Source organism: Hibiscus syriacus, unplaced genomic scaffold, assembly GCF_006381635.1.
Source record: "Hibiscus syriacus cultivar Baekdansim isolate YM2019G1 unplaced genomic scaffold, ASM638163v2 tig00111392_pilon, whole genome shotgun sequence".
In the NCBI taxonomy this organism is placed as follows: domain Eukaryota; kingdom Viridiplantae; phylum Streptophyta; class Magnoliopsida; order Malvales; family Malvaceae; genus Hibiscus; species Hibiscus syriacus.
In genome coordinates, this window is record NW_024063078.1 from 4,383,217 (window position 1) to 4,401,184 (window position 17,968).

The following is a 17,968-nucleotide window of genomic DNA, read 5'->3' on the forward strand; positions in this document are numbered from 1 at the left end:
ATATATGGATATAATTTTAAACAAGTGAAAGAATCAAAATTCATACAAGACGTAACATTTTCTATTATTTGTTAATTTCTAACGTCGTTCTTTTAATAATCTAAGTGATTATAAGATAATATTTATTCATAATTTTTCTTAGCTGTTGATAACGTGCACACACTCATAAACACTTATAATAAGTTTATTAAAACTTATAATTAACTTGTACTACCATCGAATCAAAGTGCAATAGTTGTTTTGTAAGAGTAAGATTACCACACATTGAGAGTTTATGCTGAGATGCTAAGGTTGGCGAGGCGCTTACCCAATGATTCTTTCCGTGATTCAAATTTATTATTTAAGAATGAACAGATACATGTATCAATAACATAAATCTTTTGGATGTGATTATAATAAATAATAATAAAAAAAAAGAATACGGATTTCAGAAGGAACACTTACCCATAGAAAATATAATTACATCCGTCGGTGCTGGCCCTTATTACGTTAAATACACCAGCGAGAACATTGTTAACTACATGAACTACGACTGTCCACCGCGCCTATAACCAATCTCTTTGGGTCCTCAACAAGGTGCCTTTCTCTCTCTGAAATCAACATTTTCTCATATCAAAAAGTTCATCTTTTTCGTGATTGCTGTAGTCGGTGGATGAATCAGCTCAGCTGCGCAGAAGTTGAAGCACCTTTGTTTTTCGTGATATGCACAAAGATGTATTTGGTCAAGCTAGGTATAAATCATTTCGGGTGTACATTATTTTGATTTCATGTCATTCAAGTTCGTTTGTCGGTTTTTCTTTAAAGTCCAGTCATTTTAATTTCATACCATTTTCGATCACTGTTTTTTATTATTTAATTCAAATCAATTTGAGTTTTGATCAAGTTAAACTCAATTTGTTAATTTTTGCGATTTAATCATGTTTATTCAAATTAGTTAAGTTGATTTAATCACGACTTTCATGATAAAGACACAAAAGGTATAGTTCAATAATAATCACAAACCATATAGTATACGGAAATCATCGAATAGGAACTATAAATGAACAGGTTAAATCTGAAATATAAATCTGTAAATTCTTTTACTTGTGGAAAAAAAAAATCACATATCAATCTGTACAAAATGCTCCCTACAATTTGATCTTAAGAACAACTGCTACTCAATGAACCTTCCAATGAAGAATGTGGTAAGTTCCATTGAAACTTATCCGGGGAACGAGGACCTAATACTGCAATTACCTTTACGTCAAATCATTCGGAAATAATGGATTTGTGGCTAATTGTATCAGAGTTGCAATGCTAAATCTGGGCGCTGGGGTGAACCAATTGGCAAACTAGAACTAGGTGAACCCGGTGCTGGGAATCTCACATTAAGATCGGGCGGAAATGGCAGGAAGTCTTGTTCGTTATCGGGTTTCTGCTGAAGCCCGGCATTAGTAGCCCCATGTGACACCATATCCATTGCATTTGCAGAACTATCAGCAAATTTAGTCTGTTTTGGCATCGGCCATATGGTGGAGCTGCTACCTGAAACCATGCCCTGTGGTTGAGAAGGCACTGAAGTATTTTCTGACATGGGCTGCACTACCAATCTGGGTTGAGGGGAATGATCACTAATAGAACCTTTGATACCTGAGTGCAGTAAAGATCTTTGCTGGAACTGATGAGCTGGTGCGGATGTCAAGTCGTTTTGAGAGCTTGGTCCTCCGACTGTTTCTTCATCTTCTTTACCTTGCAAAGGAGATCTACTTGCAGCAATAGAGTTTGAACCAGAAGCAATTAGAAGTAAAAGTCTGCTGGAATAGTTATCAGATAGAGTTTGAAGATATCTGTTTATCGGAAAACGAAAACCGCAGCTGCTCAATCTTGTTTTCTCCTACCCATCCGGGACCAAACTTCACTCCTCTAGGTAAAACACTTTCGATTTTCTTTGAAGCTATTTTCCAAACAACAGGTCCAAGATCTGCAGCAAAACGTGCCAAGCTTGTAGCATAACCATTTTCAGCACTCAAGCCCACCTGATACACATTGGAAAAGGGACAATTGATACATAAAATTTACCCATCCGGATTGTTTCCTATTTTTCTTTTATAAATGCCCCTATTGGTTAGATGTACGAATATATACTAAGATGTAATTTACCGGCACAAATCAAGCTATTCTTACAGCAGAAAACTTTATATTGCTTAGCATGCAAGAAAGTAATTTTAGGATTCTCAGGCCCGTGCTTAACAAATTTAAAATTGATCAAACATGCCATTTATACATTTAATTAGATTTATCTTTTAACTGACGCATTAATTGCTGTTATTCAAACATACACACACCGGAATTAGTTGTTTTAGTTCTCCATCCAAGATGGGAAAGATTGGCTGCTCATGTCCAGAAGCGCATGAAAGTTTGTAGGTATCACGCCTGTTCTCATCTACTGCAAAATGTTTCTTCCCATACTTCGTCACAGCCCTCACAACAGAAGCTGCAACGTGAGAAAAGTAGCTCAATACAAATATGAAAATATGTTTAAAAGAATTAACTTTAAAAAAGTTTTAAAAAACAAGGATATATACAGTTCAGACTATGAAACATCAAACCTGGAAATTCGTTCTCCAATTCGGACAACCAGCTGGAATAATTGTCATTGCTATGAGAACCCCAGGAGGGCCTGATATATGGATCAGCAAAGCGGGGCTTGTGTGAACTTGGTACTTTCCTCAAATTGTAAGTGTTATGTCTGGAAGCATCTGGTCCAGTAGCTAGAGTAGCATCAGAGGAAAACTCAGAACCAACACGATCAAAAGACAATGACTCCAATGACTTTTGGAGGCTCTTTCCAGGTGGCCTTCCTCTCCTCACAACTTTCGTTTGTGGTTCTCCTTCATCACTATCTTGCCTCAAATTCTCAAAGTCCTTCTTAGCTAGCTCTTGCATAGAACGTGCCTAACCAAGAAGTCCAAATTTTTAAAATAACATAAACCAGAGTATCATAATAACAAAGGAATTAATATATTTATTGAGATCTAAGCCAAACCTGTTTAAAGTAAATTGTATCTGATGCATTATATTCCATTGCATTTGAGCATATCAGGAAAATGTCTTTCTGCATGAAACAAACTCACAAGTTACAATTCCAGACATAGCAACATCATATGTCACATATGCAGGAAACTAAATCCCCCTTAACAAAATTTATACAGTGTTTCCAAAATCTATAGACTCTTCCCCACAAGATAAGTCAAGAGCACTCATACAGACTTCAAAATCATTTCAACATGATGTCCACTTCTCAGATAACCTAAACAAGAAAAAAACAACTCACAGCATATAAAGTTGTCTGCTAGGGAAGAATAAGCTGTTGTGATGCCAAACTAAACAGAACAAGTTCTGCAATCAAATTCCACAGATCATTGACAATAATTGGCAGTGCCAATTAACTTCTTTATCATATAAACTTTAAAAGAATGTAAAAAGGCTGGGGAGAACAATGATCCATATCCTCAATCCAAATAAAAAGAATCACTCAGACATTAACAGACCAAAATTGTATACACAACTGGACTTAAGACGAAGAACTAAAACATCATCATCATAGTCAACATCACTACAGTATTCTCAAAACGCATAGTATGCCTGCCTATTCAACAAGGGCTTGCTCATGGCAGCAAAAACTTCGCTTGGCGTGTACAATATTTTCTAGGAGAACACACAAATCAACCAGATGAACCCAGGTAGCTTCATATCAAATTAAAAATCATCAAAGAAACACAGACAAACAACTTAATGAGCCTGTCTTGTCCCAGGAAGAAAGAAATGAAGATTGTTGTCCATATGATCAACTCAGCAAAGAGAAGGATTGCCACAGCACCAAAAGAGAAAAAATAATGAAGAAGAGAAGGCTTGCAAAACAAACCTCAAATTGTTCCAAGGTTGTATAAGCTCCCTCATCAAGCTTTTTCCTGACTGTCGAAAAGTCCATTGGATGTGCAATGATCTCATGGTAATCAGGAAGCTGCATCAAGATCAATCCAATGTTATGTCATGAACTGGAAATCCACTCATCAATAAGCTACATTTATACAAGAATGAAAAAGAAAATGCACCTCTTCAGGATTCACCGGCTCAGAGAAAACCGCATAGGTGTCCTTCCTGAAAGTAGATTAACAAACAATAAAAACCCACTGAAAATATGACAGGATAAAAAAAGAGAGGAAAAAAATCCAGTGAACCCAAAATAACACATACTTTTGAAGCCTGTCAAGAATGAACACCAACAACTTTTTGTCTGGCAAAGGTGTCGTGGGGCCAGACTCCACCGGCGACCCTGTTCACATATAAATTACAAATAATAATTTTAGTTTAATTGTCAAAAACCAATTAACCCAACACTTTTTTAAGACTTCCCAGAAATTCCTTTTCATGAAATTTGAGATTGGTTTCATACCATGAAGAGCGTCTGTCGCTTTCGATACCCTCTCTCCCTGCCTCTCTCCCTGCAAGCATGAAAACTATCTTATCAATCAAAAACACACACATATATATATATATTTATATATATTTAACTACAAAGATAAAACCTATAGCTAGAGATATTTGCCTTGGTCATCGAAGAATCAGAGAGTAAAGTTACATTAAAAAGCTACAACACAAAGAAAGTACAAGAGCACCAAAAGAAAACACACACACACACACAAACATTGAATTATTATTTATTAAAGAAAAGAAAAGACAAATTGAAGCTTTTCAGACATGATTGGTCTGCGTATCTATTATTTTTGCACATATATAAAGGTCAGATTAAATACAAAGACAAGAAAGAATAAAATAATCATGGAAAATTCGTAAATTAGGAAATAAAGAGAAAAAAAACTGTGTTCAACACTATTTCCAGTTTTCCAAATATCAAAAAGTTGAACTAAATTTCCAGTGACAAAAAAAAAAGCTCATGACTTAGTCAAAACTCATCCATTCATCTTCGATCCAACAATAAAAATTCAATTGACGCGCGAAACCCAAAAGTTCAATTTCAAAATAAAATAAAATGGAAATAAATATCCAAACAATATGGGCAAAATCTTTTCTTTTTCTGTTTCAAAAAAAACATCACTCCCGAAAACCCCACGAAAACCTATTTCAACGCCCAACATTTTATATATTAATGTATAATTAGTCACCATTTGATCAGATCCGGGCCCGATGGTGGCGACTTTGTGACGCTTGAGTGACGCCTCCTGATCTTCACCATCGGCATTCGAATCGGACCTGCAGGAGGCCGAATCGGGCGTGGATGGGATGGAATAATGCTGTTGGTTACGAGAAGAATTGAGGCCGAGCAACAGCTTATGCTTCTTCTGTTGGCGCTCGTCGTCGTCGTCTCCTCCGTCAGTCGAGTCAGGAACAGGGTATCCGCCGTCTAGATTGTGGTCCCGGCGAGTGGACCGGCGGGTTGAATTGAGGGGGGAATTAGGGTTTACGAGATTAGGGGTTTTGTGTTGCGGAATCGATTGGTGGTGGCTCCGCCCCTGGAGTTTCTGTTGTTTGAGGGAGCGTTTTTGGAGTTCTAAAAGAGAGGGTCTCCCCTTCTTCTTCTTCTTCGTCATTGCTGTCTCCCCTGCTCCTCTCTCACCTCCCATTGCCTTTTTTATTTTCCGCTAAACTTTATTTTTTTAACAGTAATATATTTGGGAATGCAGCGTGGCGGGGAAGTCACGTGAAACCGATGGATGTGCTCGGCTCCCATTTGGTTTAACACGTGACACTAATTTATCCCATATATAATGCTTAATCATCTAAAATTAAGTCCCAGCTTACCAATACATTTTTAAAAAGTATTTCCGAAAAGTAATTTGATAATTATCTTGAAATTTAATTATTTAAAACTGTGATTAAAAATACATTTAATTTTATAAATATATTATTATATATTATATATGTTAAAATTATTATTTCATTAAATTAATTAAATAATATAATTGTTTATATTAATATATTTTTAATACGTTAATACAATTCAAAAATTAACTTTCATGATAAGTAAAATATAAAATTATTTATTATTTTTTAAAATTTGATATATATTTCTAATAATTTACCTAATTAGATAAAAAATAAAAAATAATTATTTATCTAATTATACAATCTTTAAGTTAATATTTTTTAACTTTTAATTTAATATTTTAAAAATTAAATGTTTAATACTATACTTAAAAAATAAATCAAATATTTGTTTTAAATATTATTTTTTTAATCAAAGAAAATAATTGATGATGTATATGAGAAAAAATAAATAATTTGATTAAAAAACATTTTTGACAAAAAATATAAATTTCAGGTTTTGAAAATAATTTTAAAAAAGTTGTTCAAAAACACATATGGCATGAAAATGTTACTTTTTATGCGTTTTATTTATCTAGGGGTGTCTAAAATTTTCAAATCTTATTATTCGACCCATCGACCTAATATCAAAATCAAGATTTTTAAAAAGAAAATGAAATTGAGGGTCAAGTATCTGACATGGGTTCACGAATTGTGGCCAAGCCAAAATATTAGTTCGGATTAGGGATGGCAAAAAAATCGAATCCGACGGGAAAAATCGAAAATTGAATTAAACAGATCGGATTCGGGGATGATAAACGGGGACGGGGAAAAATCGTTTATGTTAAACGGGAACGGGGACGGGTTTGGTAATCCCCGCCCCGATTACCCGGCCCGATAAATATTAAAAATTATTATATATATATATATATATATATTAATAAATTTAATTTAATTTAAAATATTTATATAATATTTATATATTTAATTTAAATATATATATACCCGGCCTGATACCCGTTTAAATAATCATTTATGCTAAACGGGGATACCCGTTTCCCCGCGGTTTTCCCCGATTACCCGATGGGGATCCCGTTTAAATCCCCGCGATTTTTTAAGCTGGGACGAGTACGAGTTTTTTAAACGGAGACAAGGACGAGGGACCAATACCCGGCCCGAACCCGGCCCGTTGCCATCCCTAGCTTGGATCAGATATTCTAAACTCGATTCCTTATTTTTAATTTAGATTAAATTATTTCATAATCGAGTATTTAATTTCATGTTAGTATTAGAATATTTAAATATGCACATGTAATTAATCATTTTATTCAATTTGGGTATCTAAAATCAACGATCGAATCAAATTAATCATTTAAACTAAATAAATTGAATTAATCGTATATGAACCTATGCATTTTTATTTGATAATATATTTACCTACATAGACACATGTATTTTTATTTTTTAATACAATTTAAACTTTTAAATTATATGAAAAATATTTTTAAAATTTTATGTTTGCACAATTGTTTTTAATGAACCTAAATAATTTTTAGTAGTATTTTTTTGGATTTTTAAATTTATTCTTTAGATTATATAATTTAGATTTTTAAAATCTATATTTATATTATGTAATTTAAATTCTTAAGTTTTTAAATCTTAAATTTAAATCTTTCTAAAATTTATGACTCGAAAAAAATTACAAATTTATATCAAATATTCTATAATTTGATTAACGAATATTCAATTTTTATGAGTATTCTATCGTTACAAGTCAAAACACATACAAACTTTTGTATTACCTAAAGAATAGATACTCGGAACTTCGAGTACCCATTTATAAACATCCTTAATCTATAGACAATTAGTTGGTATAGTTAGACTAGTCACTAGATTCCTTAAGCAAGATTAGATGTTCGGATCTTGACGTTTGTGAATGGAGCAAATTAAATTGAGAGGGTCGCCCTCGCCTCTGTAGTACCCGATCTGGATTAGTCGATAAATAGATTAGATATCAGTGATTAATTTAAAAAAAAATCTCCTTAATCTCAATTGCTTTTGGTTTGAAAGTAAATTTAAAGTAACGGTGAACAATACATAAATATTTTGATAATAAAGGTAAATTTATATTGACAGCATTATTTATTTTATTATTGGATAAAGTACACATACATGCACTTTATTCTTTTCTTGTACAAAGCCAAATTCATATTTTCCCTTTACACTTTATTTTAAAACATAAAATTCAATTAAGGAACTATAAACTAATTATCTATTATAAGTTTAATGAAAATAAATGCTTAAATTATGCATTTTTATTAACTTTGAGTGTTTATTTTTTTTTCGTTCGAAGAAGGTGTTAACTTTTTAATATTATTTTTTAAGTGTCTATATTATAACGAGTGTTAAAAAATTATTATTTTTTGACTCAGGTCGCGTTTTTACTATTTTGAAGTTTTTATTTTTTAAGAATAAAACCATTAATTCAAAAAAACTTCAAATTTTTTTTCTAAAATTTTAAAAAAATCAATCATACCTTTTAAAAAATTTATTCCAAACTCTATATTATCACAGTCGGTCATCATAAATCACTATTTATCACCGTCAAATAGTTATTCATTTGTCGTTATCTATCTAACAATCGATTGTCACCTATGTTGTCACTTTAATCCCTAAAATTTTAAAATCTCAAACCCTTAAAGTGTCTAATGTGAAACCCTTATATTAATGGTGGAATGAAAAGGTTGGTGCTATGCAATTCCCAATTTATAAAATTAAGACCCAAATTTCTAGGTGTTAGATAATGTTCAAGCCTGGTTTTTATTACCGGAAGTTTATTCAACACTAATTAATGTTGGGATTGTTGGGAAATTCTCCACCCACAGACAGGCATTTTAAATTTAGCGAAACCTTTATTTTATTTATGTGTAAAATACACGAATGATCAATAATTTATATTAAATTATCTTTATAGTCATTAAAATTTTAAAAAGTAATAAAATTATTATCAAATTTTACAAAATGTTCATTTAATGATTCTATTATAATCTTATTTAACACCTCCCTCTTAGTCTTATCTTTCAAAAAAAGTAAACTACCTTATTAGTATTTAAATTATTATTTTTGTTCCGTTTTGGTATCTACACTTTATTTTCTTTTCGAGACTATACCTAACTTTTAGTTTAGGTTTATTTTGATACTCATTATTAAAAACTTAACAACATTGTTGATGTGACATTTAAAAAAATCAATCGTGATGTGACATTACCTTATGGTGTCACGTCAATAGTTATGTTACATTTTTAACGACGAGATACCAAAATGAAACATAAACTAAACATTAGGTATAATTTTAAAAAATAAAGTTTAGATACTAAAATAAACAAGTGATAGTTTAGGTACTATACGTGTAGTTTACCCAAAAAAACTTCCTTTATGCCTTGGTTTATATAAAATAAATACGTAATACTTTTTTCTAGGCTTGTAAACAAACCGAATCAACATGAAGGTATGTTAATGTTTGTTCATTTAACTTTAATCGAACAAACGATCGAACATGAACAACTAAACGAATACTTTTTTTTTTTGTTCGTTAAGAAATGTAGTTTGTTTGTGTTTGTTCGTTAAAATGACTAATGAACACAAACAAACGTAAACAAGCGTAAAACGAACATAAATTTAAACGATTCAGGGTATTTCCCCCCATCTATCGTGAAGTGAAAGGAAATACAGATGTGTATGAATTTAAACAAATAGATTACCGAACATTCACGAACATAAATGAACGAACAAGACATTTGTTCGTGTTCATTCATGTAGTTAAACAAACATAAAATCTTGTTCAAATTCGTTCATTTAATAAATAAACGAATATAAATGAACTTCCTGCCGAACAGTTCACGAATGATTTGCCGAACGTTTGGTTCGTTTACAGACCTACTTTTTTCTCTAATGATTCGAATATATATATATATTATCATGTGCCTTTAACATGTGTTTATGTTTTTTTTATCAAAAAGTATTTTTATAGAATTATTTTAATAATCAAAATTCATTTCAAACGACTCTTGTCATAATTTAATTTTTAAAAAATCAGATACAATTGTTGAGAAAATGTGGGAGTGATTTCAAAATGTTTATTTTCTTTTGGACAAATTTTTTTCTTAAATTTCATATAAAAGGCATCCTCGTCATACAATTTTCACACATACCAAAAATAAATATATTTTCTTAATTTTTTTTTCTGATAAAATAGTGTCAACTCAATTTCATATTCCTTATTTGGATATACGAATATAAAATAATTTATAATCTTTTAGTGTCAATAGATAATATTAATACAAATTCTATTATTATAGATATGATCCAAAGAATTTACTCCCTAAAGTGTTTCATGAACATGTGGTTCATATGAGTGTCGGTAAACAATGTGTTGAGTCATATCAATGAAATTTGTTGTATTATTTATGATTATAACTTTTTATATTTATTCATTTGTACAAGCTACGATTTATTAAATACTTTGAAGATAAATATCATACCTTTCTATTGTAATTTTGCATAAAATATTAGAAAGTGTTTTGATATCTCATAATCTTGAAACGATACTGATTTTTATTAAAATAAAAGAAGATACAATCTTAATAATAAAACAAATAACATAGAAAATTTTAAGGACTATGTCCACAATTAAACTTAACCGTAAAATAAAATAAAATAAAAAACTAAAGTATTTTGGGCTTTAAGTTATAAAGTATGATTAAATCAAAATATATATAGTTTAGAAAACAAAGAGTACGACCAAAAATACAAAGAGAACACAAATATGTTATACGTGTAGAGATAACAAAGAGTACAAATATGTATCATAAAATTCGATGTATCCCAAAAACTGTTATATCATAATATTTCTATAAAATTTATCTCAACAACATAAATACTAAATTGTTATAAGATCATAAAAAGATTACTCCTCTCTAAAATAGTTCTTTCATAATCCTAAAAGTTAATTCACTATATATTATATATATATAGAAAAAACAAACTTAGTCCCTCGAAATTCTTTAAATAAACTTAATCATCAAATAATATTTAACCACTAAAATTATAAAAAAAAAAAACTCAATCTAATTACCAATTAAAATTTAAATCAATATATTACATAACATGCCATTTACATAACCTTTAAATGAAATGCAAAGATATTAAATAATGTGATATTCTAAGATTATACTACGTGATAAGTTTAAAGAGCTACCTTGTCAAAATGGATCAAAATCCAAATTGATAAACGATTTCATGGATGAAAATAAAAAGGCAAAAGGGTTATCTTTATTTATGTGATAGTCTCAATTTATTATTTTTGTTCCTATCATACTTTCGTATCAATTTAGTCCTCAAAATTGTTTAAATGCATCATTCTATACTTTACCTCTAACTTAAAAACCTAAATTGATAACCCTAAACCATAACCCCATAAACATATAAACTCTAAACCTTAATCTATAACTTAAAACCCTAAACTATACATATAAAATGATACTATTGAGCAACTTTGAGGGTTAAATTAATGCAAAAATACGATATTAACAGAAATAATAAATTAATCTACTACAGGGACAAAGATGATCATTTTGTCAAATAAAAAAACTTATCGAATTCGAAGACTAAAGGTACTTTATCCCAAAAGTACAACACTAAGGGCTATGGTGGTGAATGGTGATATCTACTTATATAGTAGGAGTGGCTCTTTTGCCGGAGTGGGAGGGCATCTACAATCACAATTTTAATTAGAAAAAGCCTCAAAATTGGTTGGGCCTAAGAAATCCGGTTAATTATTTGGCCGCAAAATAATGCCTATGTAATTTGATAAATAAATATTTATATAAATTTATATGATTTTTTGAATAATCGGGATAGATTACAAGATAATATTTATTAATATTTTTCTTAATCATTGACAACGCATATACACTGAAGACCAAGTTGCTCGAACCCAAGACCTCGAGGGAGAATAACATTCCCTTTAACCACAGAAGACAATAAATTTAAGTTCCATGAAAAATTTAAAAAGAAAGTATAGAAGCATGATAAAACTTTAAATTTACAAAATATAATTTTAAATTGTTAATTTGGGTGAATTAAGCCTATAATTTGTTATTTTGCTTAATACATACGTCAGGCTTTTATCAACTTCGTTTGGCAAATCTTAATTGTCGTAATTTATAGGTTTATAATATAAGTATTAAATTTGATGAATATGTGGGTAAGACATCACTATCAAAGCCAAACTCTGCATATGGAATCAACTTAAAATAAATTCATTCTTTTTAATGTGTTGAAATATAGCATTTTATATGGACCAAATTAAAATTAATTATAAATGTTGTACTAATATCGAAATTTTTGGATTGTCTTGTAGCAAGATATACTTTAAATTATATTCAAGTCGCCAAAGCTATAAAGCACATATTTATCTACAATTTGATAAATTGTTTTAATACACTCAAAGATGATAATAAATCGGATAACTACAATTTTTATAAAATCTAAATATGAATCCACAATATACTTTAAAACCCAAGTTCATATGTTATTCGCATTAAATCCAAATATTACTATCTAAATCTGAATTAATTAAATTATCCACTAAACATATTTAGTAAATATAAAAAATTAAATAAAAATTTATAGAGAAAATCGAATTATGGATTCACAACCATCTTTATATATACTCCATGTTAGATTTAAACTAACATTTAACACATGAATTTACAACTAGTTGATGGAAGGACCTAATTGACATGATTACTCATACTTTTTAGGATTTAATTAAAAGATAGTTTTAAGGACTAATTTAAAATCTAGACGATAGTTTGAGACAGATTGGTTAAATTAACCACAAATAAAACATACTCGTTACTTTTGAAAACGGCGGCCGGCCGGAGGCGTTATCGAAGTTAATATAAATACGACTGCTTTGGCCCACCCGGCGTTTTACGCTTAGCTTTAGAGTTGCAGCCGCTACTTACTCTATTAAACGCGCTGATAATTTCTTCTTCTTCTTTTTTCCAGGTATTTATTCTTAGGCCAAAATATGTATTTAGTCATCTAATTTTTAACAAGTTTCTATTTTGATCACTTAACTTTTATTCTTTTAGGTTACTCTATCGTTAAGTCTTTACTGTCGTTTATTTTTTACGTTAATTTGTGTAAAAACCCTAAAATTTTCTTTCAAATTCGAACGATGAGTCAAGAAGGAGAAGAAAATCAATATATCTAGAATTCACACTGATCAGACGATGAAACCGTTGATCAAACAAATATGACATTGAACATTGATTTGAGTTTTGTTGGTTTCAAAGAAAACAAAATTGAGAAGAAGGAAAAGGGGACAAATGATATTATTTTGGTATTAGTTACATCGCAAAGGATGGTTAATTGCAGTTAAATGATGGCGGAGAAGGATGTTGACCGTAGAGAAAAAGAAGGTTAAAAGTTTAGGCCAATTTAACAACAACAAAAAAATTCAAAATGTACCATTTTAGTGCTATCGTTAAACACTTAACGGTCTAATGATTAAAAAGAGCGAAATTTGAGAGTTTAATGATAAAAGTAAGAACTTTAGAAATTTGGTGATAAAAAACAGAAACACACTAAAAAATGGGTGATTAAACAAGTAATAATACCCTTATTCTTTTCTACTTATTGAATTCATCTTCTAAATGACATGCGCTGTGGAATTTGATTAATCATATCATTATTCATTCCTTCCTCTTCACACTTTGCTGGATGTCATTTTAATATCAATTTTCACTAAGAACATCTTTTATGAGCCAATAAAAGTTGGTTGAGTTAATAAAAAGTGGAATACTTCACTTACAGATTCTAATTTAAAATTAAACACAATTTATTAAATATTAAAAAGAGAGCATTTTCCATTAAGAGTAGAAGTAGCAGTCATTGTAAAACAATCAAATAAAAAGATATACGATAATAATGATAAAAGAAAGGGTCGGGGTAATTAATTTCATAATATATAGTTCGGTCCGACCCTGACTAATATGCATGCAAGAACAAGAAGAAATTGCATTATTTCCTTGTCTAATCTGCTATTCTCTTCTCATTCTCCTAGAACCATGTGTATTGGTGCATTTATTTGGCAAGCTCATCCACTCTATCCTCTTCTTCTGATACAAAACAGAGATGAATACCACAACAGGTATCTTCTTCTTCTTCTTCTTCTTCCTCCTCCTCCTCGAATATCTTGTTAATCTGTGGGTGGTATGGCATTGAAGGCCTACTAAGTCATTGGCATGGTGGAACGTTGATGGTTGCGAGATACTGGGAGGAAGAGATGAAGTTGCAGGAGGGACATGGCTGGCATGCACGAGACAAGGCAAAGTAGCTTTTCTCACCAATGTGTTGGAGCTTCATCCCCACCCCGACGCCAAGACCCGAGGCGATCTGCCTCTACTTTTCTTGGAGGTAAAATTGATTTCTTCTTTCATTTTGTTGAACCAAACCTCACAGCTAACAACGATGGCTGTTGTTGAAAACAGAGCACCAAGAGCCCCATGGAATTTGCCCACCAACTGGCCGCGGATGCTCATCGATACAATGGATTTAACCTCATAGTGGCTGATATTCCTTCCAAATCAATGGTTTACATCTCCAACAGGCCAACGGGGGAGCCCATTGCCATCCAACAGGTTTCTCCGGGCCTTCATGTGCTCTCAAACGACAAGCTCGACTCACCCTGGCACAAGGCTCAGCGGCTAGGTAAAGGCTTCAAACAAATGCTGAACCAATATGGTAAAAACGAAGTAATGATAAAGGAAATGGTTGAGAAACTTATGAAGGACAAAGTGAAAGCAGATAAAAGCAAGTTGCCCGGCATTTGTGCTCTCGACTGGGAGTTCAGCCTTAGCTCTGTCTTCGTTGAAGTGGACACCCCACTGGTAAAATCCCCACTTCCTAATAAACAATGCCAGTAAACAAACTGTCCTCCAATTATATGATGCTGTTTTGTTCAGTTCATTGACTATTAAAAATTACAAAATAGTCACTTGATTATTCATATATTCTAAGTTCGTCATTTTTTGGTAAAAAATTAACCCTCGTATGAGTTGGACGTTAACATGTTGACTGAGATATGATATTCATTTAAGATTTTGGGATCAGATTTTAGCATATCTCAGTCGACATGTTAATGTCCAACTCAAACTGACGTCAATATTTAACGGAGTCTGAATCATTTGAATAATCAGGTGGATCATTTTGTAGCTTTCGATAGTCGATGGACTCAACAAAGCAACGCCTTATAATTAAAGGATCATTTTGTAATTTTTAATAGTTAGAGGACTTAACAAAGCAACATCCTATAGTCGATGGACCATTTGTATATTTTACCCAATATTTTAAACGTGCAATACTTGTGATAAAATCGGAAAAATACTCTGTAGATATCTTTTTATCTCCCTATCTCACGTCTATAAAAAGGGATTTTCAAAAAATAAAATTAAAAAGGGATGTTCATTTGTAGTCATTTTTACTCTTTCTATCGTAATCTCTTTTCACTAATAATCATATTTTTGAGTCTCGGTTATCATTTTTACCACTAGAAAAAACAATAAACTAAATTTTAATTTTTTTCTTTCGAATGTACGAATTAAGAAATATTATATTAATCTTGAGAAACAATCATTTACTTTTACAATTATACCGGTGGAGATGAATTCATGATGTTGAAGGTGATAAAAAGTGTGGTTGTTTCCACCTGCACAGGGGCTTTACGGCACGAGGAGTACGGCGGCATTGGCGATACGTGCCGGTGGGGAGGTTAGCTTTTATGAGAAATATCTTGAAAAGGGTGTGTGGTTTGAGAGAACCATTAACTATACCATCAAGTAGATTCAATACATGTCGCCCAAGCAAGGAATTCGAGTGCTCAAACTTATATATTTATTTGTGTATTTTATAAGAATTTTAAAGTTTATAGTGATGAACTGATGTATTATTATTGTCTGTCTGCTTGCTTAATCCAATATCAATACAAGAAATGGAAGCAAACGTATTATTACAATTAGGGTTAATGTACCTTTTGCCCCATGAATTTGGCTTTATCTATAATTTGACCCCCGACTATCTGTTAAAAGCAATTTGGTTCCTGAATTTGGTTTTGATCTATAATTTAGTCCCTACCTTTTTTAACATAGATTTATCTTTAGTTAAATATTTGGATTTATTTAAAAAAATTAAAATATATATCTTAACACTTTAAATAATTTTTAATTTATAAATAAAAACTTAATTATTATTTAAAATTAAAAAAATATTCAAGAACCAAATTGCATATCAAAATTAAAGTCAACGCCAAATTGCACTAAAAAAGGGATCCAAATTGCATATAAAAATTAAAGTCGGTGCCAAATTGCATTAAAAAATAGGGTCCAAATTGCAAAGTTAGGAGCCAAACATATCAATAAATCCTATCTCCTCGTATAAATGACAGATCTAATAAAAACCGAGTAAAATGTTTTTTTATTAATCTAGTGTGGTTACAAATTTATTTAAAAGAACAATTATCCTCTTAATCACATAGATGACTTGACTTGTATATGTGCGTATAGTTTTTAACCATCTTTATCTAATACAAAGAAATAATACAATAATTTTTTAAAAAAAGATAATGCACTTCAAACTTCCAAACGTTTGATGTAATTATTGCTTTGAATCATTCGTCAATTATTGTGATGGCTTTTTATTACTTGTTACAATCCTATTCTTTCAAAACAATACAAATTGCAGATTTTTCTCCTCTTGTCTGCTCTTTCCTTGTTTCGTTGCATGCTCTTATCTCTCTTTATAGAGTTGAACCAATTCACTCAAACCCAAACAATTGAATACCATGTGTATTGCTGCTTTTGTTTGGCAAGCTCATCCACGCTATCCTCTTCTTCTGCTACATAATCGAGATGAATACCACAACAGGTATCTTCTTCTTCTTCTTCTTCTTCTTCTTCCTCAAATATCTTATTAATCTATGGGTGGTATGGTATTGAAGGCCTACAAAGGCATTGGCATGGTGGGATGTTGATGGTTGCGAGATATTGGGAGGAAGAGATGAAGTTGCAGGAGGGACATGGATGGCATGCTCCAGACAAGGCAGAGTAGTTTTTCTCACCAATGTGTTGGAGCTTCATCATCTTCACCAAGCCAATACCCGCGGGGAACTCCCTCTACTTTTCTTCAAGGTAAATAAATCTCTATCTTCTTTCTTTCCAATGATGCTGGTTCATTAAAACTATTGATGTTGATAAAGAGCACAAAGAGCCCCATGGAATTTGCCCACCAACTGGCTGCCGATGCTCATCGATACAATGGATTTAACCTCATTGTAGCTGATATTCCTTCCAAATCAATGGTTTTTATCTCCAACAGGCCAATGGGGGAGCCCATTGCCATCCAACAGGTTTCTCCAGGTCTTCATGTGCTCTCAAATGCCAAGCTTGACTCACCCTGGCCCAAGGTAAAACACAAAAGGAAAAATGAATTCTTCCATTCTTCTTCACTTTTCACTAATGGAAGATTAATCATTTCACACCATGCAGGCTCAAAGACTAGGTAAAAGCTTCAAACAAGTACTGAACAAATATGGTAAAAACGAAGTAATGGTGAAAGAAATGGTTGAGAAACTTACGAAGGACAAAGTGAAAGCTGATAAAAGCAAATTACCCGGCATTTGTGCTCTCGACTGGGAGTTCAACCATAGCTCTATATTTGTTGAAATGGATACCCCAAGAGTAAAATTTACTTTCTTTTTTCTTTTCTTTAATAGTCTAGGTGATTATAATATAATATTTATTTAGATTTTTTCTTGACCTATTGATATGGTTACTCGAACTCGAATATTTTAAGGAAAATAACATTCATTTGTCTGTGGGAAACAGGGGCTTTGTGGCACAAGGAGTAGTGCAGCATTGATCATAGGTGCAGGTGGGGAAGTAAGCTTTTATGATAAATATCTGGATGAGGGTGTGTGGTTTGAGAGAACCATCGACTATCATCTCCACAAGCTCAAGTAGATTTTGCTGCTCACGTTTTTTAATTATTCGTTGGTCGTTATCGATTTCCTTATTTAGATCATTTACTAGTGAGATAA

At 31.6% G+C, this 17,968-nt stretch overlaps 3 protein-coding genes across 4 annotated transcripts; 2 read left to right on the plus strand and 1 right to left on the minus strand.

Annotated features, from left to right (window-relative positions):
- Positions 1-1,793: 1,793 nt before the first annotated feature.
- LOC120160130 lies at positions 1,794-5,653 on the minus strand. Of its 2 annotated transcripts, none has more exons than XM_039170566.1 (9): positions 5,166-5,653; positions 4,436-4,484; positions 4,237-4,315; positions 4,095-4,140; positions 3,905-4,003; positions 3,026-3,094; positions 2,589-2,934; positions 2,325-2,473; positions 1,794-2,015 (listed from the first exon to the last, which is right to left on the minus strand). In XM_039170566.1, the coding sequence occupies exons 1-9, from the start codon at positions 5,622-5,624 to the stop codon at positions 1,806-1,808; spliced, it is 1,506 nt and encodes a 501-aa protein (XP_039026497.1). In that variant the 5' UTR covers positions 5,625-5,653; the 3' UTR covers positions 1,794-1,805. The 2 variants fall into 2 exon arrangements, with proteins under 2 accessions (XP_039026497.1, XP_039026498.1); XM_039170567.1 differs by having other exon boundaries at positions 4,436-4,472; positions 5,166-5,652.
- An 8,275-nt stretch (positions 5,654-13,928) lies between these two features.
- Positions 13,929-15,739, plus strand: LOC120160756 (transport and Golgi organization 2 homolog). Its single transcript, XM_039171109.1, has 4 exons — positions 13,929-14,026; positions 14,103-14,292; positions 14,367-14,765; positions 15,592-15,739. The coding sequence occupies exons 1-4, from the start codon at positions 13,944-13,946 to the stop codon at positions 15,715-15,717; spliced, it is 798 nt and encodes a 265-aa protein (XP_039027040.1). The 5' UTR covers positions 13,929-13,943; the 3' UTR covers positions 15,718-15,739.
- A 939-nt stretch (positions 15,740-16,678) lies between these two features.
- LOC120160755 (transport and Golgi organization 2 homolog) lies at positions 16,679-17,906 on the plus strand. Its single transcript, XM_039171108.1, has 5 exons — positions 16,679-16,797; positions 16,871-17,060; positions 17,129-17,335; positions 17,418-17,609; positions 17,757-17,906. Exons 1-5 carry the CDS (start codon positions 16,715-16,717, stop codon positions 17,889-17,891), a joined length of 807 nt encoding a protein of 268 aa, XP_039027039.1. The 5' UTR covers positions 16,679-16,714; the 3' UTR covers positions 17,892-17,906.
- Positions 17,907-17,968: the final 62 nt, after the last annotated feature.

Excerpts from the sequence above, each read along its gene's own strand:
- LOC120160755 (XM_039171108.1), top strand. The coding sequence starts at position 16,715 with ATGTGTATTGCTGCTTTTGTTTGGCAAGCTCATCCACGCTATCCTCTT. Across the intron at positions 16,798-16,870 it reads CGAGATGAATACCACAACAG|GCCTACAAAGGCATTGGCAT; the intron begins GTATCTTCTTCT and ends ATGGTATTGAAG. Across the intron at positions 17,061-17,128 it reads TCCCTCTACTTTTCTTCAAG|AGCACAAAGAGCCCCATGGA; the intron begins GTAAATAAATCT and ends ATGTTGATAAAG.
- LOC120160756 (XM_039171109.1), top strand. The coding sequence starts at position 13,944 with ATGTGTATTGGTGCATTTATTTGGCAAGCTCATCCACTCTATCCTCTT. Across the intron at positions 14,027-14,102 it reads AGAGATGAATACCACAACAG|GCCTACTAAGTCATTGGCAT; the intron begins GTATCTTCTTCT and ends ATGGCATTGAAG. Across the intron at positions 14,293-14,366 it reads TGCCTCTACTTTTCTTGGAG|AGCACCAAGAGCCCCATGGA; the intron begins GTAAAATTGATT and ends TGTTGAAAACAG.
- LOC120160130 (XM_039170566.1), bottom strand. The coding sequence starts at position 5,624 with ATGGGAGGTGAGAGAGGAGCAGGGGAGACAGCAATGACGAAGAAGAAG. Across the intron at positions 3,095-3,904 it reads CAACCTTGGAACAATTTGAG|AAAGACATTTTCCTGATATG; the intron begins GTTTGTTTTGCA and ends TGTTTCATGCAG. Across the intron at positions 2,935-3,025 it reads ATACAATTTACTTTAAACAG|GCACGTTCTATGCAAGAGCT; the intron begins GTTTGGCTTAGA and ends CTTCTTGGTTAG.